The sequence below is a fragment of the Urocampus carinirostris genome, chromosome 18, assembly GCF_059441175.1.
Source record: "Urocampus carinirostris isolate Australia breed hairy pipefish chromosome 18, RoL_Ucar_1.0, whole genome shotgun sequence".
NCBI classification, from domain to species: Eukaryota; Metazoa; Chordata; class Actinopteri; order Syngnathiformes; family Syngnathidae; genus Urocampus; species Urocampus carinirostris.
In genome coordinates, this window is record NC_142366.1 from 9,067,347 (window position 1) to 9,094,929 (window position 27,583).

Sequence of the window (27,583 nt, forward strand, 5' to 3'; positions counted from 1 at the left end):
CCGGCTCCCTGTTACCGGCGTCAGACCGTCTGCGAACCTTCAGCTCCTGCTAAGGGAAGCCTTCCGACCCGGACTCCCTCCTGTTTTTGGCTCTCGTACGTTTCCCTGCTTCGACCTGTTTCTGTTTGACCACATCTCTTCTCCTCCGCCCCGGCAACCCGAACGGTTTTCCCGCCTTCGACACCGCTATCGTTCGGCACAGAAGAGCCACTTCCGCGTTTCGAGCGATCTGCTTCCCGCAACCGACGATCACTGGATCGTGGGTGCCAGCCTTCGCCTCCTTCTCTATAAAACTAAGAAACGAACGCAATTGAGTTCTGTCTCCGTTTCTGGTGCTTGACAGGAAACGGCTTAGTGACCTTTTCCTGGACTGATAGATTTGAATCCCTTTTTTCAGATTCAGATTCACTTTATTGTCATTCGTGTACACGTGTATACAGAACGAAATGTCGATACATCTGACCCGCACAGTTTCCTTGAGCGTCAGCCGGGATAGATAAGATTAACCATGTCTTCGTCAGAATTTTAGCGCAGCAGTTCGTCATCTCGCGGTTCGATGCCACTTCCAGTTGTTAAATGGTCCAGTTTATTGTCCAGAGAGCGAATGTTGGAGAGGAAAATGGATGGGAGAGGCGTTTTGAAGGGTTTAGCCTTTAGCCTAGCTGTTACCCCGGCCCGACAACCTCGCTTCCTCGTCCGGTCACGCCGCTGTCTTGCCACTCTGCTTAGCTGCTTTGTAGGCCGCTGGGTCTTGTTGACATAGCAGTCCGTGGCTAATAAACACTCCCGAGTGGTCATAGCACCGAGCGCTTGATGTCTGGATGATCGCATATCCAGCAAAAAAAACTGCGATCGTATATTAATCTGCAGTTCGAGCCGACTTTGTGCGCCGTCAAAACTGAGTCGAAGACTGGGTCTTATGGCCGAAGTGTAAAAAACTGTAGCGAGCCGATGTAGCCCCAGCCGAACAGGGGCGCCGCCATATTGGATTTTTTATAATTTCTATTAAAATTTATTTGATGATCTGAAATCTTAAAGAGTCATAAATATGCAAAAAAAAAAAAACAGAATCCAGGAAGGGTGCAAATACATTTACACAGCACACTAATGTGGCTGGTTACATATTCTAATATTCCAATGGCGTTGTTGTTTTCCTGGCAGGTGCTGCCATCCCGGTGGGCATCGACGTGCAAGTGGAGAGCATCGACAGCATCTCCGAAGTCAACATGGTGAGTCCGCACAAGTTTCTCTATGCATCAGAATAACCAAAGCGCCTTCTTCATTGTCTCTGAGAACTTGATGTGACATGACCAATTTGGTGTTTTTTTTTCATTGAACAGCTGCACAAACTCAGCTGAACAAACAAAAAAAAAAAACAACAATTGGAAATATAGCGCATCTTATTGTGCAAGCTCCAGCAGGTCGACTTGACTGTGTTGACTGAGGAGCTTTTCTTTTGCACGCTCCCTTAAGAAAGCTTACTGAATGCAGGTCTAAGTTGTAGCGCACAATATAATTTAGACAAAGGCTTTTTTCGATCTACCGGTATTCAGAGCATGCATTGAACCCATCGTTAGCTTTAAAAAATGGTAAGGTCATGAACTGTAAATATAATGTTCTCTCCCTCCAAAATCAGATAAAATTGACCTATTCCTGAGATCAATTCAATCCAATTTTCTGCGTTGTTTTGTAGGAAATAAATATTTTCCATGGGGCAAATCGGCCCAGTTTTTGTGTTATATTACTATGTTCTCGGGTCTTTCACACAAATTGATAAAAAAAATTGTGGGGCAACTACGTACAAAAATATTTTCAACGTTTTTTTAAACAAAGCAACTGCTACTTTGATCAAATGATCGATTTGGGAATTGATTTTTATACTACGACCTTATAATTTTGAGGATACGTCACAGACAAATTGCATTAATAATGTTCATGATATCATGTAAGAATTCTGACATTATAAAAATAAAATTAAAAAAGTGAAATTAAATGAGAGAAGTGAAGCACGGCGGCGCAGTGGTTAGCGCGTGTGCGCCACAGTTGTGAGGTCGTGGGATTAAACCCTCCTCTGTGGAGTTTGCACGTTCTCCCCTTGCTTGCGTGGGTTTCCTCCGGAGTGAGTGAGTGAGTGAGTAAATGAGAACTTCAACACTGAATAAATAAAGCCACTTAATATATTTTCATTTTATATTTCCATGATGACTGCATCTGACTGCACACCACTGATCAATATCAGTCAAATGAGTCCAAAATTTGATCATTTTCCTGGTTGGACTTTTATTCGACATACTTTCTTTCTTTTTGTCCCCTGTATTGCACTCTAAAAGACAACACCACGCATGTTGAGCAACCGTGAGTGCCTTCAAGACAAAAAAGCTAGAGAGGGGGAAAAAAGAGCTTCTTGCTTTCAACCAGTCTGTAACTGGCTTCCATCGTTTAAAACAATTAGCCGGCTGTTATGTTCGTGAATGACAGACATATCACCATCTCAAAGGGAAATAGCTCCTGATTGGTGGGGGAACCGGCTCCCGGTTCACTTCCAGGAGACTTAAGTCCACCAACAAGAGTCACATCAAAAAAAATTACTTCCTATGCATTGTCTCCCTCAACGGTGCACATGTTCAACTTCTGCAGGACTTCACCATGACCTTGTACCTGCGCCACTACTGGAAGGATGAGCGTCTGTCCTTCCCGTCGCACACCAACCAAAGTCGCACTTTCGACTCGCGGCTGGTCAAGAAAATTTGGGTGCCCGACGTCTTCTTCGCCCATTCTAAGCGCTCCTTCATCCACGACACCACCATGGAGAACATCATGCTGCGCGTCTACCCAGACGGCAACATCCTCTACAGCGTCAGGTGAGCTAAAAACCCAGACCGAAACCCAGGCAACAATGGTCATCCGGGCCTAAGGCTGTATTTCATCTGTTGTGTTGCCTTTAGGGTCACCGTCACCTCGCTATGCTCCATGGACTTCAGCAGCTTCCCTCTGGACACACAAAACTGCTCACTGGAGCTGGAGAGTTGTGAGTCAAGCACACATTAAAAAACAAACTTCTTTTTTAGCCGAAATGCAATCCTGACCTAAGGGCAAGAGCAGTCCAGTGTTACATACATACATTGTGCTTGCAATTTGTGGTAAAAGGCTATTGGATGATCGTAAAACCCTTGTGCAATCATGTTAGTAAAGCTGAAAACAGTTTGGCTAGTTAAAGAAGCTATAAAACTGACCTTCTTTTGAGCTAGTCCAGTATATGGAGCAAACTTTTAGAATGGCCAGAAAAAGACAACTTTCACATCAAACTCAACAGTCTATTCTTTTTCTAAGAAATGAAATTGGCAAGAAATTGCACAAACAGGCTCCAACCTGTAAAGAGAAGTGTCAAGATGACAAGTACATTAGTGTCTCCAGTTTATTTGAAATACAACTAGAAGCTTGGTTAAATAGTAGCCAAAAAACATCAGTGTGGACATCTACAATTTAGAGGCTACTCTGCGATGCAGAGTGGCAAAGAAAAGGCTATATCTGAGACTGGCCAACAAAAGGAAGAGATGAATAGGGGCAAAAGAACACAGATATTGGAAAACTCATATGATAAATAAAAGTGTGACTTTTTCATGTAAAACACAAAATTATGTAAGTGAGCTGAAACTTTTGAATGGTAGTGTACATGCGATGTATGCTTATATGCGAGTTGTTGGGAATTAAATCTCAAAATGTACCGTTTACCAAATTGTTCGAATTAGTTATCTGACTCCATTAACCAAACCCAACCTACATTCACCCAACAATTTATTCGGCGCTTGTTTCTTGAGGGAAAAGATGAACAGGAAGCCGAAATTTTCACACGGAGCAGATTTGATTTCCCTAACAATTTAACTTTGTGTACTCCATTGAAATGGCCGAATTAGTGATGTTGGAGTCTGTGTGGGAAGCCTTCTTCTGAAGTCCTTTAGCTTTCTCTTACTGGCCAACTTCTCCCCGCATAATGGTGTGCCGGCTCCTCTCATGGGCGTGCCAAGGAAGCCCCCTGGGCTTCACCATCTCATAGACGAGCGTCCCGATGTCTGGGGTACTCAAAACAACACAGAGCGTTTCTCAAAACAACACAGAGCGTTTCTCAAAACAACGCCTGCCGTCCTCCGTCAGAGTCCTGTTATCAACAGAACTAGACAAAATATTCTGTATTTGGAACAGCCTGACCTGTCATTGAACTAAAGCCTACTCAGTGAAAATCTTCATTGCATTATGAGTCAATCTTGTAAAATCCTTTATAGTCAAATGTATAAAATCCTTTATAGTCAAATGTGTAAAATTCAGAGTATATACAGTATATTGTGTCAGGGGTGGTTATGTCATGATCTGGTCCTCACCAATGCCCGACTTGTCCTCAGACGCGTACAATGAGAACGACCTGATGCTGTACTGGAAAAACGGCAACGACTCCCTGAGAACGGACGAGATGGTCCTGTCGCAGTTCTTCATCGAGCACTTTCGGGCCTCCAGCGGTTTGGCCTTCTACAGCAGCACAGGTTGGCGCCTAGTTCAAGAAAGGTCGCGACCCTTATCCATGCATTGTCTGTGTTTTTGTGCATCAGGTTGGTACAACAGGCTCTTCATCAACTTCATCCTGCGGCGACACATCTTCTTCTTCATGCTGCAGACGTACTTCCCCACCATGCTGATGGTGGTCCTGTCCTGGGTCTCCTTCTGGATCGACCGCAGGGCCGTGCCCGCACGTGTCTCCTTAGGTACGTGCCTCACCTTTCATCATCAATGCTTATATTTATTCGGTGTTAAAGTTCTTTCGCATTTAACTTCACAATTTGGGGATTTTCTTTTTCAAAATGATTAATTACTAAAGCAATCAGTATGCTTGATACTCTGCCATGATGCAAGATAATTTTCTGCCGTGTTCTGCATCTAGGGATGCACAACTGAGCTGAAAGAATTATTATTATTTTTTTAATGAATTGATTTTTTTTTCAGATGAACAGAAAAAAAAGTTCCAAAAAACAAAAATCCCACAAACTGAAAATACATTATTTTCTGAAAAACTGAGAAAATACTAAAAAATGAAAACATCTCATAAAAGAGAAAAAAAGAGAAACAAAGAAAAAATCTGATTAATGAAAGAATTGAAAAAATGGAAAAACCATTCTGAAAAATTGCAAAATCAAATTCTGAAGAACTGAAAAAGAATAGGGCAGCACGGCGGCGCAGAGGCTAGCGCGTGTGCGGCACAGTTCTGAGGTCTTGAGATTGAACCTCCCGTGTGGAGTTTGCATGTTCTCCTCGTGCTTGCGTGGGTTTCCTCCGGACACTCCGGTTTCCTCCCACATTCCAAAAACACGCATGTCAGGTTAATTGGCCGGTCCAAATTGTCCCTAGAGTGCGAGTGAGTTGTCTGTCTCTGTGTGCCCTGCAACTGGCTGGCAACCGGTTCAGGGTGTCCCCTGCCCACTGCCTGAAGAAACCTGGGATGGGCTCCAGCACCCCCACGACCCCACTGAGGATAAGCGGCCCAGATAATGAATGAATGAATGAATTAAATAGAATATTCCAATAATCGAACAAATATATTCCAAAAAACTGAAGAAAAAAAACAGCTAAACGTCTGCAGAGGGAGGTACTCAATTCTCATGCTTAATAGCAGAGGGTGATTGTGAAACCAATGATTCTAATCTGGCGCCCCAAACAATAGAATCTTTTATAGTATTAGCAATCTAACAGCAAGTAAAGCCATCCAGGGCATGGACTTCATATAGAAGTTAAGACAATTAAAAGTTTTTTCTACACTTCAGTTTATACATTACTTTCTTGCTCTGCCAATCAAATGATGCATACGATTTAGCTTCATTTATTTCGAAATTGGACTGTGCCTCAGCAGACACCAACCTCACCCCACTTTGTAACTTTTTCATGTATTACAATCTTTTTTTGTATTTTTGACGTGCAGGGATGACCACCGTGCTCACCATGTCCACCATCATTACGGGCGTCTCCTCCTCTATGCCTCAGGTGAAGTGCCGGCCTCACAAGTATCGTATTTTTCGGACTATAAGTGGCTCTGGAGCAATGTTCCCCCTAAGCTGTGCGCGTGCGCAATTGCACACTGCCCGCACATTCTCAGCGCACAAGAAAATCTATCCAGCGCAATGTTCCCTCTAAGATGCGTGTGTACATAATTGCGCACTACCCAGAGCTTTTCCGCGCACAAGAAAATCTAGCCAGCTCACAAAGATCAGGGCTCGAAATTGCTAATTAAGAAGTGAATTTAGTCAAAGTTACAGATTCCGATTCAGATTTTCTTTATTGTCATTCGTGTACACGTGTATACAGAACGAAATGTCGATACATCTGACCCGCACAGAAGGTGCATGAAGGTAAAAATACAAGGGTTCCCCTGACGTTGTGTTCTAAATGCAGTATTTGGAAGTCAAGATCAAAGTAGAACGAAGTTGAGTAAAGTCGGTAGAGTTTTTCAAGAACCGGCTTCTTCGGCTCGGCTCACTTAAAGGAACCGGCTCTTTCGGGTCCTAAACGGCTCTTCAGGTTGTTTTTGCTTCTTTCATCCCTATATGACCAAATATTATGTAAAATTATGCACAAAATGACTTAAAGGAGGGGGGATGGAACAAAAAAGAAAAAAATACCAAAATGAAAAAGTAGTGTAAAGCTGAGAAAAAAAGAAACAAGGGAATAGAAAAAGGAAGGAAAAATTCAGAAAAAAAACAGAAAAAAAGAAAAGAAAAAGAAACAAAGGAAAAAAAGTAAATAGAGAACAAAAAGAAAAAAGCAGCTAGGAAAAAAATAAACACAATGAGATTTTTTAAAGGAATTAAATTTTTTTTTGAAAAAAAAACAGGGAAAAGTAAGAAAAAGTTTGTGTTTCATTCAAATAATTTCCAATTATACCAAGTCAATCTTGTTGCCAAAATTGTACTTCCACTAAAAATGTGATTAAATACAGTTGTGTATCGTGCAACCGACTAAATAAGCCCCCAAAAATGTTAGTATTATGCGACAAAAGATACCAGGAAAAAAAAAGAAATGGAAATCTTGTGAAAGAATTGTTGTAAAAACAAATGACATTTGCAGGCCATACAACCTTTGCAATAATACATTAGTAAATTCATTCAAAAATGAAAAAAAAAAAAATTGCCGGAAACTCAGCAGAATGTAAAGAGATGTCAAGTTTTCGACATGTTTGATAATGACTTAGTTGTCACACTTGGGGTTGCTGTTGCTCACTGTTGTTTCAAGCGTTCCTCACCGACTTTGTGTGAACGCTCAGACCCGTGGAGAATTAGAGGGAACATTGCTCTGGAGTATAAGTCGCACCAGCCAAAAAAAATGCATTATTAAGAAGGAAAAAACATAAGTCGCACTGGAGCTTTTCAGCTGCATTTTTCACTATCTTCTGTTTTTAAACTGAAGAATATGATGTTCTTTTGTGTGACATTTTCATTCAGTTGTTTTTATAACTTACCGGGGTCATTCCCCAAAAATTTCCCACGCGTGAAATGTCTGCCCTACCAAAAGCGCGTACATTACTCGCTCAAATGTCATTAAAACGATTTTGTATCTCATTTTTGGGGGAATGTAATATAAAGGTAAAGTACAGAGCATTTACACCATGTATAGAAATAACTTTTAGCAAATATTGAAGATTTACTTTGGCAGAATGACGCCTTATCTTCTGAACCTAGTGTCCCTATTGGTTAGAAAAAGCGGTGTCATTCCGCCAAAGTAAATATTTATATAGGTACTCAAGTATGAGTACAAGTACGAACAGAACGGTTTCCTGGTCAGGTGTCGTACGTGAAGGCGGTGGACATCTACTTGTGGACCAGCTTCCTTTTCGTCTTCCTGTCCGTAATCGAGTACGCTGCCGTCAACTACTGCACCACACTGGAGGAGATGAGGAAGATGAGGAAGGGGAAGGTAAGCAGGAAGGGGGCTTTATACATGTCAATTTGTACATTTTTAAATACATTTTTCCAGTATTTTATAGGTTTTTTGATCAATTCAAATTGTGTTTGATGGATAACATTTATTAATATGGGGGGAAAGATAAGATCGAGCTCATATTGTTACTGTAACTTAAAATTAACGTACACACATACAATTACAGTACATTTTAATTTTATTTTTGGATGTAGTAGTTCTGGATGCACAAACTGCACCGAGCTGATGCTGGTGGTGAAAAGTCTAAAGCGGTTAGCGGTCTCGAGCAGTCTCTAGTGCAGGGGTCGGAACTTTTTTTTGACTGAAACGGCAAAAAAAGATTTTTGGGGGGAGAGAGAGCAATACCGTATATTAACTTGCACTCCAGACAAAATCTGATTTTTCAGCACATTTCATTTCACTGTGTGACCTTAAATGACTTGATAGAATTTATGAAATAATTATGCCAGGGCCTGTGTCTCATATCAAAAAATTTGCCACTTTAAACTTGTCTCCCTTCTGCAGTTACTTAAGATTGTTTAGGCTCATTTTGACCTTCGTTTTTTCATAAATAATTGTTTCAAAACAGTATGACACAAGCGTGGTGTGTTGCATAGCTCCACCCACGCCTGCTGCTCACCCAATCAAATTGTTCTGTGTACTTGTGTGGGTAATTACAGTTTGTTGTGTGGGTTTGTTACAAAAAAGTCTCTCAACAGTGAACATACATTATTTAATGAGCTTCCATGTAATGGATTCTTAAGCGATGTACAGCCAAAACGGGTCTGTTAGTGTGACAACTTGACTGTAAACGGTAGGTAAAACTGTGCCCTTTATATATTGGACTGAACATTGGATATGCACGCACCAAACCTGACACTGAGATCACAAAAATTGGAATAGCACAGAGGAATTCGCATGAATATAGCAGTACAGTATATGGCCTGCGAGCCAAAGGTTACCGACCTTTGCTCTAGTGGTAGCCTCTGGGACTGCTCATGAACTGGATTTTCCTACATATAGCAGGCAAATTTTTTGTTCCAAATAAAACTCGTACATCGAAATGTTTGTGTTTGGAGGTGCTCATATAAAGAGGAACCAGTGTATTTTGAATCAGGCGTTTGTGTTATATTGGAAGAATCAACCAGTGATAATTGTGACAGTAAGCATTGAAGAAGGGACAAGTAAGAAGAGCATCAAGTCAACACAATAAAATAATGGGAATCTCTCTGAGGTGAATATGCTAGGTGGAAGAAATCATAAACAAAACGATTTTATTTCTTGTTCTGCATTTTGTGTAAAAAGGATGTAAAAGTTGGAGCTAGAGGATGCCAACTGTGGGAAAGTTTTCAGGCATGTAAGGACATTCAGGTATAGGAAGACAATGGAACGGATACTTTGACATCTTTCTTGCAAATTAAACTAAATTGTAACAGTTGCTGCTACTAAGTAAAATCATCTGTCGAATACATATGTGAAATGTGTATTGCTGCACTCAATATACTGCAGATGGGAAAAGATCCTTAAAGAATTGTTTTTGGCTTGTTTATTTGGTATATCAACATGCCTCCACAAATGATCTTTTTTTAATTCTACATATAGTGCCGTGAAAATTTATTTGCCCTCTTCCTAAATTCTGGGGATTTTTTTTGCATATTGATCACTCACAAAGGCTTCAGATCATCAAAACAATGAAATTACCACACATAGACAACCCAAGGAAATATAAAATGCAGTTTTGAAATGTTGATTTAATGGATTAGGGCACAAAAGAAAATCAAAAACCTATCTGGCCCTTTGTAAAATAGTAATTTTCTCACTTGTTGAAACGGTGACTAACGACAGAATTGGGAAATCTGAGTTCAATTTCACAGGCTACACCCAAAATTGATTGGAACCACCCGTGTTGAATCAATAAATCACTTAAATTGAATCTGTTAAGACAAAGTGAGGTTGGCTACAAAATCTCATAAACACAATTGACGAGCCACGATCCAAAGAAATACCAGAAGAAATTTGATTTTTTTTTTTTTATCTATCAGTCCGGTAAAGGTCACTAAGCCATTTCAAAGGCTGTAGGGCTCCAGCGAACCACTATCAGAGCCATTGTCTACGAATGGAGAAAACTGAGAACAGTGGCAAAACTTCCTAGGAGTGGTCGACCAACTAAGATTACTACAAGAGTGCGGCGACGGCTCAAAAGAACAGGTTACAAGGTTACGAGAGAACCTCCAAAAACATACAAAGAACTGTGGGCCTCGATAGCCTTAGTTAAGTCAATGTTTATGACTCCACTCTAAAAAGACAATGGCCAAAAATGGCCTCTCTGGGAGAGTTCCCAGGCAAAAACCACTGCTGTCACCAAAGAACATGCATTTCCCAGAAAGCATCTTGATTATGCTCAAGGGTTTTGTAGAAACATTCTGTTGACTGATGAGTCAAAAACTTTTGGGAGGAGTGCAGCCTGTTACATCTGGAATAAAATTGCCACAGGTCAAGTCAAGTCAAGTCAAATTTATTTATATAGCCCTTAATCACAAAAATGTCTCAAAGGACTGCACAGGATTACAGTTACAAAATTACACAATTACCTGATCTTAAACTAGCAAACCAGCATGCGGGCAAGGAAAAACTCAAAAACCTCAGTGTGAGGAGAAAAGAGAAACCTTGAGAAAGGACCTCACATGTGGTAATCCCCCTTCCAGGATTGAACAGGGTGAATTACAATTAGCATTACTGTACACAGAATAGTAAACACTAGGTAAGATGTTGAAAATGTCTGGAAAGAGCATGACATCAACGACGACGCCAGCTGGTAAATGCAGGGGTTGACATGCTGCAGGTCAGACCCCGGTCCGCTGACCCATCCCAAATCATCCTTCTCCTTCGTATCAGCCAGGCAGGCCTCAGAAAAAGACAGGACAAAACAGAATACGAGGTGGGCATCAATCATATGCTTTGGAATAGAAGTGTGTCTTAAGCCTCAATTTAAAAACTTCCGTTGAGGTTGCAGATCTTATCTCCAGAGGCAGGGCATTCCACAGCACCGGGGCCCGGATGGAGAACGCTCTCGAGCCCGCAGACTTCTTGGCTCTCGGAATCACAAGTAGACCGGCATTTTCCGAGCGCAGACTCCGTGCAGGAACATAGGGGGAAATCAAATCAGAGAGATAAGAGGGTGCAAGCCCATGCAAACATTTATATGTTAATAAGAGAACCTTAAAGTCACATCTTAAGTGGACTGGGAGCCAGTGCAAGTTGGCCAATACAGGTGTAATATGCTCAAACTTTTTAGTCTTAGTCAAAAGTCTAGCTGCCGCATTCTGAACCAGCTGCAAACTTTTAATGCTAGACATCGGGAGACCAGAAAGCAATACATTACAGTAATCAAGCCGAGAAGTAATAAACGCATGAATTAAAATCTCTGCATCTGATTGGGACAGCATTGAACGAATCTTCGCAATATTACGGAGGTGGTAGAAAGCTATTCTAGTAATATTTTTCACATGTAACTGAAACGACAGATTAGGATCAAATATAACACCTAGATTTTTGACCGAGTCACTATGGGTGATATTACATTTGTCTAGGTTCAGGGTAATGTTTGAAAACAAATGACGACAGTGAGCTGGACCAATAATCAACATTTCAGTTTTTTCTGGGTTAAGGCGTAAAAAATTATTTGACATCCATCTTTGAATCTCAGTAAGGCAATCCTCCAGATTTCTAAAACTTAAATGTCCAGTTTTTTCCAGTGGCACATACAGTTGAGTGTCATCTGCATAGCAATGGAAACTAATATTATACTTGCGGATAATGTCACCAAGCGGGATCATATAAATACTAAAAAGAAGGGGGCCAAGTACAGAGCCTTGAGGAACACCACAAGGGACATTAGATTGTTTAGAGGTCATATTGCCATAGTTAACACATTGCATCCTGTCTGACAGGTAGGACCTAAACCACGAGAGTACAGTTCCTGAGATACCAATGCGTTCTAGACGAATCAATAATATGTTGTGGTCGACCGTATCAAAAGCAGCGCTGAGATCCAGCAGCAGTAACATTGATGAGGCACCAGAATCTATTGTTAAAAGGAGATCATTGGTTACTTTTGCAAGGGCTGTCTCAGTAGAATGATTTGCTCTAAATGCTGACTGGACAGTTTCAAAAAGGTTATTTTCTGACATGTAGTCATTTAGCTGCTGTGCAACGACCTTTTCAAGTAATTTCGCAAGAAATGGCAGATTTGACACTGGCCTATAATTACCTAGGCTTTCTGGGTCAAGGTTAGGTCGCTTAAGCGTGGGTTTAATGACGGCAGACTTGAAGGCTACAGGAACAATACCCGAGGATAGCGATATATTAATAATATTTAAAACTGATGGTCCTAAGATCTCAAACAGATCCTTTACCAGTGAAGCTGGAGAACATGAAGAACATTATGCTAACAGCAAAGCATGGTGGTTCCAGTGTGATGGTCTGCGGCTGCTTTCCTGCCTCAGGACTTGGACAATATGCTGTGGTTGACAGAATAATGAATTGCGGTGTTTACCAGGTAGTACTGAAGAAGAACGTTTGGCCCCTAGTTGGCACCCTCAATCTCAGTTCAAGTTAGAAAACCATCCAATATGGCAGATGTAAAACAACTTTGCATAGAAGAAAGAGTTGGCCAAATTCCTCCACAGTGTTGTGAGACTCGTTATCAATTACCATAAACTTTCTATTGCGGTTATCACAGTCAAAGGTGGCCAAACTCGCAATTATTCACATAGGGCCAGATGGGCCTTATTAACTTCAATCAACATTTTAAAAGTGAATTTTGTATTTCCTTGGGTTGTCTCTATGTGACATTAAAATTGTTTTGATGATTTGAAACCTTAGTGAGTGATAAATCTGGAAAAAACACAGAAATCAGGAAGTAGGAAAACACGTTTTCATGACACTGTAGGCTGTCTTGTTGTGAGTAAATAGGTGCACTGTTGTGTTTGAAAGATGTATAATGGCTTAATAAGGATAATTACAGTATCAATAAGGGGAGCAATTAGCTCAGCTTGACTGGTATGATTGTTGCAGCTCCCGTCGACATTCGACGCCAACCAGGCTATGGCCTTCGACGGCTGCTTTCACGACAATGACATGGAGCTCGCCACGTTCCCTCGGGCGGCTCAGGGTTTGACCACAACCACAATGACGGCCTCCTCGCCACGTCCTTCGGAAGGAACGCGCCTTCGCCGGCAGCGCTCGTTGCGGGAGCACGTAGACCTTCTGGTCAGCAACAGCTACATGATCGATTCGTACTCGCGATTGGCCTTCCCGCTTTCCTACCTCCTCTTCAACACCATCTACTGGAGCTTCTACTCCTGAGACCTTCTTCACCGCCTACCTATATTCACAGTCTGCTTGGCTTTCGCCAAGTAAACATACAACTCCACTTTATTATGTGACAAGAGTTGCTCACGGAGATCATTTAAACCAAGGGTTACCAAGCTTTTTTAAGCTGAGAGCTACTTTCTGTTTCCGAATGGTTATTGGTTTTAAATGTATTGCTAAAATAACAACTTATCATGTTATTACTATGTTGTTACTACGTTATAAGCAGGTTGTGGTTGTAAGTAAGGTTAACATTGGTTAATTCAACCACTAAAAAACCATGTCAGTTAGAAATCGAATTTCCTAGAAAATCACAATGACCCATCACTGATGAGCTATATTCAGAACCTGTTTACAGGCTACTCAGGTGTTCTTAGGGGGCACCTGATGTCCCACGTTGGAGACCCCTAATTTAGAATAAAGTAGAGTTGAAAAGAATGCAATCTAAGGGTCAAGGCCATATCTTGCATTAAAGGGACAGTGTGTATTGTTTAGCACCTCCTCGTCGTAAAACACTTCATTTGTTAAAACAAAAACAAGATTGTTTGGAATAATAAGCAAAAATACGTGAATTATCTTTTTTTTCTTTTCTTTCTTTTCTCTTTTTTATTCATTGTCTTTATTTTAACCTATTTCTTTTGAACTTGATTTCCTATTTTTGCCTATATTCTGTCTTTTTCTTTTTTTCTATCTTTCCTGTTTTTTCCTTTTTATTTCCGTATTCCCACGTCATTCCCTCTTTTTTCTTTTGAAAAAGAAAATATTCTCTTTTTTCATTTGCTCCACTTATTTTCCCTTTCCCCCTTTCTTTTTTAATTTTTTTTTACCATTTTTGTTTTATTTTTATCTTATTTTTCCTTTGTCTCTCTCCTTTTTTGTCTTTTCAAAAGCTTACTCTTTTTCATCTCTTAATCTCTTTTCATTTTTTTTAATTTTTCTCTTTACCCTTATTACTTTTCTCCATTTGCCTTTTTTCCTTCTTTTTCGCCTTTTTTCTTTCGTTTTCGTTTCTTTTTTTTTTTTTTTACTTTTTTCCTTCTCTTTTATCTTTCTTTGCAAATGGTAAGCAAACAAATGAGGAGAAAGCTGTGCCGTTTGGTTACTTTTGAGTTTCCATAGTTTGTATTTTTCCTTGTGCGTTACAGTACGTGTTTTCAATTGCACAGTGACCTCTAGTGGTCAAATACTACACTGTCCTTTTAAGCAACTGTGTTACTTGCAGTTCATGTATTTTGCATGTTTGGTTCTTCCTCAATGTTACGCCTGTTATGTACAGCTTCATAGCAAAAAAAAGGTTGCTATTATTCTGACTTTGTTTGGAACAATTAGCTCATAAATAGCTATCAGATTCAACTGTCAACTCTTAAGCTCAAAGGCAATTTCTTTGCGCAAAATACACAGTGAAAATGCATCAGACATTTTTTTTTTTGCTTAAATGATAATAATAATCATTTACAAAATGACAAAGTCACGACTCCAATACATTTAACCTCCACAACTTGTTATTCTTCTTTTGTATACATGTTAATCGAATTGATGCTTAAATTCTACGGAATTGGTGTTACCCTTTTGGATGGCCCACATTTCTGCATACATGGATTAAAATGTGATTTGGACACAAAACTGTCATACAAACGGTAACTTAACATCAGCTAAACATTTTTATAGGTTTGTCAAACTGAAAACGTTACAAACACTTGCAGAAATCCGGGTCAAGCTAAATGGTTTATCTACTGCTTGCAAAGGTTTATGAATATTACAAAAATAAATACAAATAAATGGGCCAAATGGCCAATATCAGTGAGCTTTTTTCCTTTCGTTTCTCCACATCTTAAACTCGCAAACCACATATGATTAAAGATTATGGATTAAAAATAGTTTTGTGTTTATGTAGTAAAAAAACACAACATCAAACACTGATCTGCTATTTTATTTAAATCCATTAAAAGCATTTTTGTTTTATCCTCTCCTTAACTGTTGCCATAGTAATTGAGGATTGCTAATTCGCAGGCGCCACGCTTCAAAAGAAGCGCAGAAATTGCACGCTCAGTTAGCTAGTTTAGGGACTTTTTTAAGTGCACAAAACTATAACTACTCTGGTAAGTTATATTTGCCATCTCTTTACAACAATTACATTTTTACCGTGTGTCCAATTGAAGGTTCAATTTGACGTAATTTGGTTCGTGTCTAGGTAACAGCTAATTCGATGGACTCCGAATTGGAGCCAATAGCCGTCGTTAGCATGCTAGTTTACTAAGCTAACTGTGAGCGTTTTAGTTTATTGTTTTGTCTGATTTTATTTTCAACTATTTGTTTCTTCTCGCAAGCGTAAGTGCCAACATTAGTGTGAATTTAGTGTTTTATGTTTGGTCGGTTATTTATGTTATATTATGTATTTGACTGGTCATTTACCACTGCTAGTTCTAGAGTTTCAGCTACATACTTATGTTAATTTGATTCTTTTTCCTTGTACAGAAGTTGAGTCAATACAATTTACAAATAATTTGAGCATCATTATTGCTCTCACTTTTGCAAGGCAATGGAATCCATTACAGTTTAGAACAGAGGTGTCCAAACTTTTTGCAAAGTGGGCCAGATTTGGTGTGTTAAAAATGTAGGTGGGCCAACCTTGGCGGACGTTCTTTACATATAATAGCAATTCATTTAAATACATTTAAGCGAGCCATTCTGTGTTTCACATTTGCTTTTTTATTTTAATTTCAGCTATCTTAAGTATATGTTTTGGTTCATTTGATACATGCATATCAAAATTCAATTGACATTGAAAATTGAAATTAAATATTCACTTAACTTCACTTTTTTAACACTTTTATTAACTTTTTTATAACAGTTGAAGAGAAGTAATTGTACTCTTGGGTGCAAATTACATTTGTAACATAAAAAAACTATCTCACCATGGCAGTTTAATATTTACAGAATTTTTAAACACAATAACAGATAAATTGTCATATCAACAAGTGCAGGGCTTATTCAAAATATGACAGTAACTATAAATGTTGATTGGCACACCTCTCTCTCCCTCTCGCTTGGCGACCCGGGGACAGGAAGCGCGGTGGTTATGTGCGCACTAGCGGTGTAGCGTGCTGTGTGCGTACCTTACAGTCCAACCCTGCAGGCTTTCACTCCAGAGTAATAAACAAACATAACCCCCCTCAATGAAAAATGAGGACTTGTCCGCATTGGTGTGATGGGTGAAACTGAGATCTGGAGTGCAGGACAAAGGCCAGGTCTGGCTCAATGGCAGTAGTATTGATGCGCAAGATGTCTTGTAAGTGAGAGTCTGATAGCCGTGTACTAACATGGCTCTTATTTAAGTTCATAACCGAGAATGTCTTCTCACACAAATACGTCGACCCAAACAAGCTTAGCATTTTCTTACCAAATGCTCGAATCTCTGGAAACCTGTCCTTATTCAGCTGTTGCTAAAAGTTGGCGAGAGCAAGCTGCTGGTGCTGACCGCAGAACTCTGCGTCACACTGCAGCTCAATGACCTCCAGCTGCAAATGGTCTGGAACATCATCTGTGTCCACGGAGAAAGGTGAGGAAAAAAGAGTGATCTCCTTCGATTGCTGCAAAGTCCTGAAACTGAAGTCCTCAAACTCTTCAGCCAGAAATGAAATATCTGACGCGCACCTCCTTGTTTGCACACTGACATCGCTCCGTGGGAATCTGGCCATGATTTCTTGCAGCGCTGGAAAGTGTGCAGTGCTGGGCTGAGTCGACGACAGGTGTCTTTCAAACAGTTGCAGCTTGATTCCAAAGGCCTTGACATGTGAATATAGTTGGCTTATGACTGCATCTGGTCCTTGGAGTCTGGTGTTGAGGACATTAAGATGCTTTTTAATGTCAACTAGAAACCCCAAATCAGCTAGCCAAATAGGGTTAGTTAGTTCTCCCATTAGTTGTCCTTTTTTAGCCGAAAACTCACCGATTTCTTGCCTAAGTGAGTAGAAGTGTGACAGTGCAGAACCCCGACTGAGCCATCTCACGTCATTGTGATAGACAACACCTCCATATTCCACATGAATCTCGCTGAGAAACTAATGGTACTGACGGTGGCATAGCGCTCTGGAGCGGATATAGTTAATTGATTTTATCACCAATCCCATAACATGTTCGTATCGGAGATATTTAGCACACAGCACTTGCTGATGAATGATGCAATGGAGTTTTACAGCTTTCCCTCCTTCTTCACTTACTTTGTTACTTATTAGTGTTGCTAATCCGCTTTGTTTGCTAATCATCAATGGCGCGCCATCTGTAATTATCCCTGAAATTTTACTCCACTCGAGTTTCATGTTATCCACTGCAGCGCAAACAGAAGAGAATAAATCTCTTCCCCTTGTTTGGTTTTTCAGGCTCTGTAGGTCAAGTAGTTCTTCAGTAATATTCATTTTGTTGTCCACTCCTCTCAAAAAAATAGTTAACTGAGCAGTGTCTGTGCTTTTCGTCGCTAGTGAAAAAAGTCAAAATCCTTTCCTCTGACTCCCAATTGTCTTTTGATGTCCGATGACACCTCCTCAATCCTGCGCGCCACAGTGTTACGTTCCAGGCAGACTTTGGAAAACTCTTGCTGCTACTCAGGAGATATCTTTTTTACCATTGTCATCACACAGTCTTTGATAAATTCACCCTCCGTGAAAAGTTTGCAATGCTTTGCGATCAGCGCTGCTACCTCGTAACTAGCCTTTGTAGCATTCTCGTTTGACTCTCGAGCTTTTGTAAAATATTGCTGCTGTGAGATTAAGCTAGCTTCAAGATGTTCCTGTTTCTCGCTGCGTTCATTACCTGTGATCTTGACATATGCGTCAGCATGTTTGTCTGTCGCTTCACATTGAACTTTTTAAAAACACCCACTGTCTTTTTACAAATGAGGCAGACACAGTTGTTACGTATTTCAGTGAAGAAATAGTCCAATTTCCACCAATCATTGAACCGTCGGCCCTCGCAGTCAACTTTCCTCCTTTTGTTAATTGCCGCCATTTTAGAAAATTGGCAGGCCTCACATTCTAATTTGCTGTTCCTATTGGAGCCTCTAGATGGCAGCACTTAGAACACGCAGGTAACAGCACTGCTGCTCAATGTATTACTGGTACATAATTCTACACCCGGGCCAGGCGTTATTGTTTTTTTTGACGGAGGCCGCGGGCCGGATTAAAATTAACCACGGGCCACAATTGGCCCCCGGGCCGGACTTTGGACATTCTGGTTTAGAAGCTGCTATTACTGCATCAAATGCCTTATATTAAAAAGTTTGTAAATGAATGAGCTGCCATTTAATTAAATATAAACATTAGTGTCTATTTTTGCAGGGCTGAACTTACTGTTCAATCAGACTGTGGGTGACTTTATATATATATATAGTGTCCTTTGCATGTTTGGAGCAAATAGTAATTCCAAATTATCATACTAAAAATGTATCAAAACTTTTGCAATGAGCGGGTTAGCGGTATTTTGGATTATCAGTCTGTGAAATTCTACAAATAAACGTAACCTTTCAATGATTCAGTCCAAGTGGGGGTGGGAAGTATGTGAAGGGAGACAGCTGAAGGGCAGCTTGGGGGGGAGTCTACTGCATGCAGCACTGCAGTTTTCCTTTTTAATTTTCTTTGTGCTAATTGTAAAACGTGAGTGATATGAAAATGCAAGATTATCATCGAGTGTTCTGTTAGCTTACTGGAACTTCCTTTGGATTTTTTAAAATTTTCCAACTCACGTGTTTTAAGAGGGGGTGAATTAGACGTGCACAAAAGGAATTAAGGACATGTTTATTCGGGAACTGGCAGTTAATGTAAGTGAAAAGGAAAGAGACAGCAGGAGTGGATGAAAGTTGAATAGTTGGATGTGTGTGGGAGGAGCGAGCGCTCCACAGTGATTGGGGGCCAATGGACCATGTGCTGACCCGATTCATTGTTGCACACACACGTGTTGTCTTGAGTGGCAGGGACATATGAACCCCTTCAAATGTGCTATTCTGGGTAAGAGAGGGGGGCTATTGGGCAAAGCCGGTGCTGTGTACATGCTCTTGTATTGCAGCATGAGAGGAGGACCACGTGAGAACACTTTTTAGTTTTCTTGCATTGTTTTTTCCTCTCTGGCAGGATGGGCTGCTGCTTCAGCAAGGAAGCCGAGCCGGACCAGGCCAGCGAGGAGAACCGTCTCCTGCACAACTCGCAGAAAGACCACCAGGACAGCGTGGAGAGATTGAGGCAACAAGTCATGGCTGTTGCTCAACATGTTTGTGTGAAAGAAGAAGAAGCTGGACTTGACAGTGGATCTCAGGTGGTCCAAATCGACAGTGAGGATAATCACCCTGTGCGGAACTCCGATGAGGAGGAGCCGGCTATTCTTAACTCAGCCGATGCTAGCCTTGTCGGGGACTCATCAGCTAGCATAACCCCTTTGCACTGCTGTGAGCCGGCCCCCTACATGGAGGTTCTCTCTCAAAGTCCAGCCCGACAGAACATATTGGAAAACGCTAGATGTCGAGCCCTCTGGTTCACTCACAATCCTAAGGGTCAAAAGGTCCTTACGACAGAAGGTAGTTGGTCAGGTGCTACTCAAACAGGCCCCGTGGATTGTGGCGAGGTGTCACATGAACCAAAGTCAGCATCCATCTCAGGTCAGGATCTCTGTTCTTCTAAAAACCATGACTGTATTGTCACCACAACTCTGGGCCAGGATTTTCTCACAAGGACTCAGAGGTTCTACAGCATTTGCACCTTTGACACCAACGACCTTGACCACGATGACATCGGCCAGCCCCAAACATTTGCCTCATCTGCTGATCCCAGGCCAGCCCTGACAATATCACCCCTTACTTTTGGATCTAAACATCTGCTTGACCAGGACCTGTTCCCAGTATTTCTGACCGACACTTCAGGAACAATCCCTGACCTTCATGTGAAGGGAACGCCTGAGGAAAATGTGGCAGCTTTGACAAAAGCAGAAGTTGACTTAAGTGTGCAGACACTCATCAATCAGAGTGTGTCGTCAGATGTCCAAACCTCAGGTCAATCGCCTCCAATTTTCCAGGAGATCCCATTCGACATCAGCCATTCACAACCAGCTAGTGAACGTCACAAAGAAGTCCCTGATTCACACCTAGAATTTCATGTTGCAGAACACGCAGAGATTGAAGATAAAAATGTATTGCAGAGAGATGACAAAGATGTTGTTTGTCAACGTGATGACGACGAGATTATCCACAACAACATAAACCTCTCACTAGTGTTGTTTCCCCCAAACCTTTTGGCAACACCCTATCAGCCTGAAAGTTCAGAAGCTCCTCAACTCCATGAAGCTGACTCGTTTTTGCAGTCAAGTGAGCCGAGGACTCTCGTAGAGCAGAGTGTTTCTTTGGAGGTCCGACTTTCTCAGCTAGTGAATGAATGTCCCAAAGAGGTGTGCTCCTTTCCAAAACCTGACGTAATTAAGCAACAAAACAAGGAAAAAGTTATAACTCATCGACCGAGAGAGGATGGTGTCACTGTGATGAAGAGTGAAGAAAGTGACTCAACTCGCAAACAAATTACCTTTTCCACAATCTCCCTCAACAAATCCCAAGATCGAGGCTCAGTGGATCAAGAGGACTCCTGTGACCAGAAGGAGTCTTCAATGGTTCCAACTCCTGAGGAAACAAATACAAGTTGCGGGGGAAACATAGGTGGCCATGTCCAATGTTCACAACCAGCTAATGATGCTCTCCATTTCTTTCCACAACCTGTCATTATAGAGCAGAAAATCCAGAATGCGGATAATGTCCCTGAAAGTAAAAGTGTGGAAGGGGATGGGGAGATCATCTACACTAGCCCATTTGTCACACAAGTGACCTCTCCCCTCATCCCCTTAACTTCACTCCAACTGTCTAGAAGTGTCTACTCTCCTGGACAAATTGATGGAGAAGACTCTAGTGACCAGATGACATATTCTGAGCTTGAAGCAGTAAGAGAACCTGACACTTCCGAAGTAAATGATCTACATCATATCCAAAATTCCCAAAAATCTGCTGAAAGTATCAAAGGATTCCTTCATGACAATGTGAGTTGCTTTCCAGAATCAAAGCAGCAAAACGAGGAAGATGACACGTGTTTACTGCAAAAAGAAACCAAAGGTCCCACAGCAAGTAAAAACAAGAAAGACCAGGTAATTGACAGCCATCCGACTCTCACGCACTTGTGCTATCACCACAACCCCAACTGTGGAAATGTAGAAAATTTAGAACTAGATAAAAACATGTCCATGGAAAAAAGTTTACCAGAAGCCCCTGAGCAGGACACACATTCTGAACTGTGGACTGAGTCGGAACTGGCAAAAAGCCTTTGTTTAACCGCCTCATCATTGGAGGTGACAAACTCTGAAAGCCTGCCGTCTTCACAGGAAAAAACAGACAAAACAGATGAGCCAATTGATCCTTCACAATCAATCAATGGAGCTGTAAGTGACGAAGAAGAAACTGTGTGCTTGCTGTCAAAGAAGCCTTCAAAGAAACCCTATTGTGCTTCTCCTGAAAGCGAACCCATCAATGCAGTTTTATGTCAGTTGGAGGCAGACCAGGTGGACAGTCACGCGCTCATGCCATCTTACCAGATCCACTTCCTGGGCCATGAAGCACCTGAGGAGGAGGAAGTGGGCAAAGAGGAGGGCGGCATGCACACTATGGTGTCAGAGCTGCTGGCAGAGGACGCTGATGCTTCTCTGTGCCCACTGGATCCGCAGACCTGGAATGCAAGTCATGACGAGGTGGCTGGAAACCTCCTGCTAGGAGCTTTCCCGTACAGCACGGTTATGCGTCCTGGTCCATACGAGTGGGCCTGGCAGATGGGCAGCCCCCAGGCTGTGAGTCTTTCTCTTTTGCCATGCAAGGATGATGACGCTGCAGGCGTGTACCCGTGCTCCCTTGTGCAGACCCTCAACCCTGAAGCCCAGGTGTGGACAGGATGCTACTACAATTTGTCACAAGCTCAGCAGCCATGGATGCAGTTTCCCGACGACCACACACACTTGCAAAGTGAGCTTCTCTAATGTTTGAGAGAAATTTATACATACTATAAAGACCATGTTTTTTTTTTAATGTGATTGCTTGTGTGGGGCCCTTTGAAGATGACATCCTGCCCATGGAGTCGATCCACAAGAGTGCTACTGAGATGGAAACCCCAGCCTCAGCAGAAACAGACACAGGTACACAAGCAAGCTGTGACTCAGTGAGTCATCAAGGCTCATGACTTTGTTTCCTTTTAGGGGAGCTGAAAAAACAGCTGAGGTCTGTGCTGGAGTTCTGTCTAAGTAGGTAAGAACATTCCTCCTCATTCAGAAATGAACCATTTAAAAGTGGATGCTGGATGACGTGCAAATGAAAAGAAATTACAGCTGTGCTTCTCACCAGGGAGAACCTTTCCTGCGACTTGTACCTCAGGTCTCAGATGGACAACGAGGAATATGTTTCCATAGCGACACTCGCAGACCTCCACACCGTCAAGTGCCTTGGTGCCGACATGCAGCTCGTCACCGATGTCGTTAAAAGTTGGTGTCGATGACCTTGTTATTCTCAGTGTGAGACACTGAGTCTATTATTCCTCTTCAGCTCTGCCTCGGATCCAAATGTCGCCTTGTGGACAGAAGGTGCGAGCCAACCACAGCCGATATGTCCTCATCCTTCGTGAAATTCCGAGCACGACGCCACGCCAGGAAAGGCCGGCTTGAATATTCTTGATTCGCGTCCTTTTGTGATCCTTTGAAATGAAGTATTCCATTGTCATGCAGAAAGTAGAAGAGCTCTTCAGTGATGAGAAGCTGCCCAAGTTCTTGAATTGTGAGTTTGTAAGCAGCGACTGCTGGTTCATCACCTTCGGATCGGAAGCTGACCTCTACCAGGTGATTATATACAGTCAAATTCCTATTAAACTGTAATGCATTGTATTTATTATATTGTTCTCTAGTTCTGCCATACTTAACATAATGTGCAGAAGTCAGGGGCAATAATGACAAAAGTTCACTGCAGCCCCTTTTTATTCTTCAAAAACGTGCAATAAGAACCGTACACAGGGTAGGATATCGGGATCACACTAATATTTTATTCATGCAGTCCTAATAATTTGGACGAAATTAGATGATTTGATAAAAAATTTAACTTCACAACTGTTATTTAAGGTCAACAAAAACATGGTGCCAGAAAACATCCAAAAATTATTCATTCAGAAAGAGGGAAATTATAACTTGAGGGGCTGTAGTAAATTCAAAATCCCAAAGGTGAGAACAACCAGGAGAAGTATGTGTGTGTCTGTGTGTGGAGTCAAATTTTGGAATAATTTACAAGATGAGATCAAACAATGTCCAACTATTCATGTGTTCAAATTTAAACACAAAAAAACTTTACTGGCAAAATACAGGGATCAAGAAAATCGGATATGAGTGAGATTGGAAATACTGCGTTTAAAACTATGGTTAACTTGTTGTTATTGTTGCTATTATTATATCATAACTGTTATCATAAATATAATGTTTATTTTTATTGTTATTATCATTGGTGCCGCAGCGATATTTGGTAACTAGTGGCATTATGACGTTGAGGGATGGGTATTACGAAGATTAGTGTATAAAATATGTGATAATTGTAATTATTATAACTATTGATATCTGACCTATGTAATAAGTATATCCGTAAGATTTTGTTGTATTAGACACAAGAGGAGAAGAAGATTTGTAAAATGTATTTAATAGGGAAGATAAAGGGGTAGGGAAAATAATTATCTGCTTCTGACTACCCCTTTTCGAACATATTGTTGTTGACTCATTGTTTTTGTCTTGTTTTTATTTTAACGTTTGAAATAGTTTTAATTCATATAGCCCAAAATTCAATCAGGCCCACCACGAGTTTTTATAATAATGTTACAAGATGATGGATAAAATCTCTGCTGATTACAGGGCAAAAAAATACATCACACCTAAGAGAAGTCTTCCTTTAAAAGATCAAATTTACATTAAAAGAAAAATGTTTCATTGACATTTTTTGTTATGATCCTAAAAGAAATACATTTGAATACGATACACTGTTCCAAATCAAGTTGTACCAGATATCCCAAAGCCAAAAGTGGCCCGGCACACATTAAGCATGCTACTGGATGTGCGCTTGCTCAGGCCTACAAGTACCTACGAGAGGAGGTTGGCGTCTTCCTGGGAAAGCCGATCAAGGTGAGGATGAAAGCCAAATCCAGCAGCTTGCCCTTCACGTCAGGAAACGGCTTTGGCCCCACCCGGCCCGACCTTCTGGACGATCATCAGCCGTCCTACTTTCCCCCAGACGCCTACCAGCAACTCTTCCATTTCACACACCCCCTGTGGGGCCAAACTGGGTACTCAGACTTTGCTGAGGTGAGTGGTCTTGTCATTTTTGCTGTCCACACCCATGAAAACTTACCGTATTTTCCGCACTATAAGGCGCACCTAAAAGCCTTTAATTTTTTCAAAAACTGACCATGCGCCTTATAATAAAGTGCGCCTTATATATTGGATCAATATTAAGTCACAAAGTCTTGCAACTAAGGCAAGCAGCCGCCGACTAGATTTTCCCCCGAAGGCGAAGTCGTCCGCGGTGTATGCTGGGATACATATGCCGGCATTTCATTTCCCAGCCAATGTGTCAATCATCATTTGAATCGATCACTATTGGCTAAAGTTATTCGGAGGTAAAGGAGGCGAATCGTTTTTCATCATTTACAGGCTCGCATAGGCTAAAGGGGCAAAACAAAGCCTGCAATTGGCCGAAAAAGATGAATGTGAATAGCAAGTTTGTTTGTCTAAGGCATAGATAAAACATGTTTTACTATTCTGTGTTTGTAAATATTTTACTCTCCTGGATTTACTACACTCACGGATATAAGAGGACCATGGTTGCACATTATTATTGAACGCAACGACTTCGGTGAGCTACTCCGGCGATATATTTTCCAGTATCTAGTTTCAGAGTGATCTCTGTGATGGGTCTTTTTTTAAATTAAACTCAATTCCAAGTGTTTATTGTCAAATGCACAGTAAAGTTGCAAGCGAAAAAGAAAATAGAAACTAAGGAATGGTTGGCATTTCTTGAATCCCAAGACTTTAACCTTCCGAATGATATTTGGAACGATGCATTTGAGTGACATCGTACGGACACCGCATCCGCATGTGCCTACGACACGTATTTGCTTCTTTGCAAGCTTTCGGAATGTTAAGGGGGTAATAAGTTTGGCTGAACTATCTGACTGTTTTGTCGACGTTCCCATTGTAGCGCCTTATAATCCGGTGCGCCTTATGCATGGAAGATATAGGACCAAAACTATTTTTTGGGGGTGCGCCCTATAACCCGGTGCGCCCTATAGTGCGGAAAATACGGTAATTGTTCTTGTATGTACCAGCTTGAGGTACTGGCTCCCCCAAATGGCTTCCCGGCAGTCCCTCGCTTCCCTCCTCGCGTGCCACGCAGGAAGGGTGCCAGAACACCAGGCTCGGGTCCAATCAGGAATCAAAACGATTGTACCTACCCGGCGGAGGAGATGTTAAGGACTGGTCAGGGGTTTTACCGCTCCAGAGGCAACAGGCCTCATCGCGGCAGAGCAAGGTAGAACATCCAGCACAAGGAACCAGCAGACTTGTGACTGAAACCATTTATTTTCATCTTGTTTTTTGAGTGAGTGAGTCTTAAGTCATTGCTAAATAACAGGTCTGTCAACAGTGGCTTTAAAAGAAGAGAGAACTTCAAAAAAACTGGACTAAATCATGTAGGTTTGGATTTTTTTTTGATGGCTTCGCGTGCATGTCAGCTTTGTGATCAAATGTCTGGATTTTTTTTTGTGCGCACACAGAAACAACCGTCACCTCCTCGCCAGCCGTCCCCTATTGAGCTCGGAGTCTCCAACTTTCCGCCTCTTGGTGTCAAGAAGACGCGTGAACTTGAAGTCTCACAACCTGTGTCCACCTCTGCCAATGACATCAGTATTGAGGTACAGCATAGAAATGAAATATCTAAAGATTTTCCAAGCTTGACACTGTTGTCATTGAGCAGGCCTCCCACAAGCTGAGCTACGCTGCCATCTGCCAGAAATCTTCTGCTCGAGCCGTACCTCCTCTTGAGGAGAAATAGATGTGGCAAAAAGTCTTTTTGTGCACTTGCTGAGGTGGTTTTTCCATCTTTTCTTTTATACATTGCTGTTGTTTCTGCTCATATTTCTTTGTTGTTATTTACTCACTTGCATTCTGAAACCCAAGTCCGTGCAAAGCAAGTTTTTCATATATATTTGGAAAAAAGAACAAATGGACGATTACATTCGTTGAGATTTGTGACTAGTCCTTGTTTTTATTTGTGATTTTGTCCCATTTCAAGTAAAAAACAGATTCTGCAAGATTCTCTTTAGCTATTTTGACTGTTTACTTACCTTTCGTTCCATATGAAACAAGGCTTGTCCCTTTGTATAGTACTTTAAAGTATTAAATACGTTTTCCACATAAAAGTGTAGCTTTTGATGTATTGTGTATTTATTTGTGACACTGGTTGTGATGTTTAATTTGGTAAAAAACGGGTTGCTGCTGCAGTGTGCCTTTCTGTCCAGTAGAAGGCAGGTGAGTTCCATCGCGAATGAGGACTGGGATGGTGTAAACTGTAAACAATCTGGCATAGGAAAAAAATCACGCTGATGCTAGACACGCTATATTATTGATTTAAAAGGACACTGTGTCATATTTGACAGACATGGGACCAAGTCACACATGTGCAAGTCTCAAGTAAGTCTCAAGTCTTCACCTTCAAGTCCCAAGTAAGTCCCAAGTATTTTTTTCTTGGGCAAGTCAAGTCACAAGTCAAGTCCCGAGTCTTAGATTGCCAAGTCCAAGTCAAGTCACAAGTCATAAAAACAGCGACTCGAGTCGACTCGAGTCCAAGTCACTAAGTCTCAAGTCCCCATGTCTGATATTTGACCATTAGATGCCGCTGTATTCTTTGCAAACAAGTGCTTCAAAGCACAAGAGAGAATACAAACTAAGTAGACTCAAAGTGACTACACCATTTTTCATTTCCTTTAGTCCAGCCTTTGACGATGTTTTTGGTTCGTTTGTGTACGCTTAGCTGTCAGATGACGGACAATCATGTAAGTTCCCTCCAGGTGAGATTTATGGAATGTCAAATACGTTTTTTTACCTAAGAGTAGGGCATTAGCTCAGGAGGTAGAGCGCTTGTCTAAGGGATCAAGAGATCGCAGGTTCGATT

At 41.3% G+C, this 27,583-nt stretch overlaps 2 protein-coding genes across 6 annotated transcripts in view; both read left to right on the forward strand.

The window, feature by feature from the left end:
- LOC148348291 (gamma-aminobutyric acid receptor subunit rho-3-like) overlaps nucleotides 1-15,130 on the forward strand; it is a 34,000-nt gene extending 18,870 nt beyond the window's left edge. For 2 of the 3 annotated variants that reach the window (XM_088322289.1, XM_088322290.1), the window contains 8 exons: nucleotides 1,162-1,229; nucleotides 2,638-2,861; nucleotides 2,946-3,028; nucleotides 4,398-4,535; nucleotides 4,602-4,754; nucleotides 5,963-6,024; nucleotides 7,819-7,950; nucleotides 13,030-15,130. In XM_088322289.1, the coding sequence (XP_088178415.1) occupies nucleotides 1,162-1,229; nucleotides 2,638-2,861; nucleotides 2,946-3,028; nucleotides 4,398-4,535; nucleotides 4,602-4,754; nucleotides 5,963-6,024; nucleotides 7,819-7,950; nucleotides 13,030-13,320 (1,151 nt within the window). In that variant the 3' untranslated portion in view covers nucleotides 13,321-15,130. Of the gene's footprint in view, nucleotides 1-1,161; nucleotides 1,230-2,637; nucleotides 2,862-2,945; nucleotides 3,029-4,397; nucleotides 4,755-5,962; nucleotides 6,025-7,818; nucleotides 7,951-13,029 lie in introns of all 3 variants that reach the window. The other variant, XM_088322288.1, reaches the window with a different exon arrangement.
- Nucleotides 15,131-15,344: 214 nt separating this feature from the next.
- LOC148348292 (uncharacterized) lies at nucleotides 15,345-26,825 on the forward strand. 3 transcript variants are annotated; one of them, XM_088322263.1, is made up of 12 exons: nucleotides 15,345-15,425; nucleotides 19,449-22,357; nucleotides 22,450-22,527; nucleotides 22,588-22,636; nucleotides 22,733-22,869; nucleotides 22,931-23,031; nucleotides 23,107-23,220; nucleotides 24,484-24,717; nucleotides 25,740-25,942; nucleotides 26,045-26,102; nucleotides 26,187-26,324; nucleotides 26,387-26,825. In XM_088322263.1, exons 2-12 carry the CDS (start codon nucleotides 19,450-19,452, stop codon nucleotides 26,462-26,464), a joined length of 4,098 nt encoding a protein of 1,365 aa, XP_088178389.1. In that variant the 5' UTR covers nucleotides 15,345-15,425; nucleotide 19,449; the 3' UTR covers nucleotides 26,465-26,825. The 3 variants fall into 3 exon arrangements, with proteins under 3 accessions (XP_088178389.1, XP_088178387.1, XP_088178388.1); XM_088322261.1 differs by lacking the exon at nucleotides 15,345-15,425 and adding an exon at nucleotides 19,301-19,325; XM_088322262.1 differs by lacking the exon at nucleotides 15,345-15,425 and adding an exon at nucleotides 19,301-19,325 and having other exon boundaries at nucleotides 26,057-26,102.
- Nucleotides 26,826-27,583: the final 758 nt, after the last annotated feature.

Bases quoted from the DNA above. Each gene is read 5' to 3' on its own strand.
- LOC148348292 (XM_088322261.1), top strand. The intron at 22,637-22,732 runs GTAAGAACATTC...GCTTCTCACCAG, and splicing joins CTGGAGTTCTGTCTAAGTAG to GGAGAACCTTTCCTGCGACT. The intron at 23,221-24,483 runs GTGATTATATAC...GCGCTTGCTCAG, and splicing joins CGGAAGCTGACCTCTACCAG to GCCTACAAGTACCTACGAGA.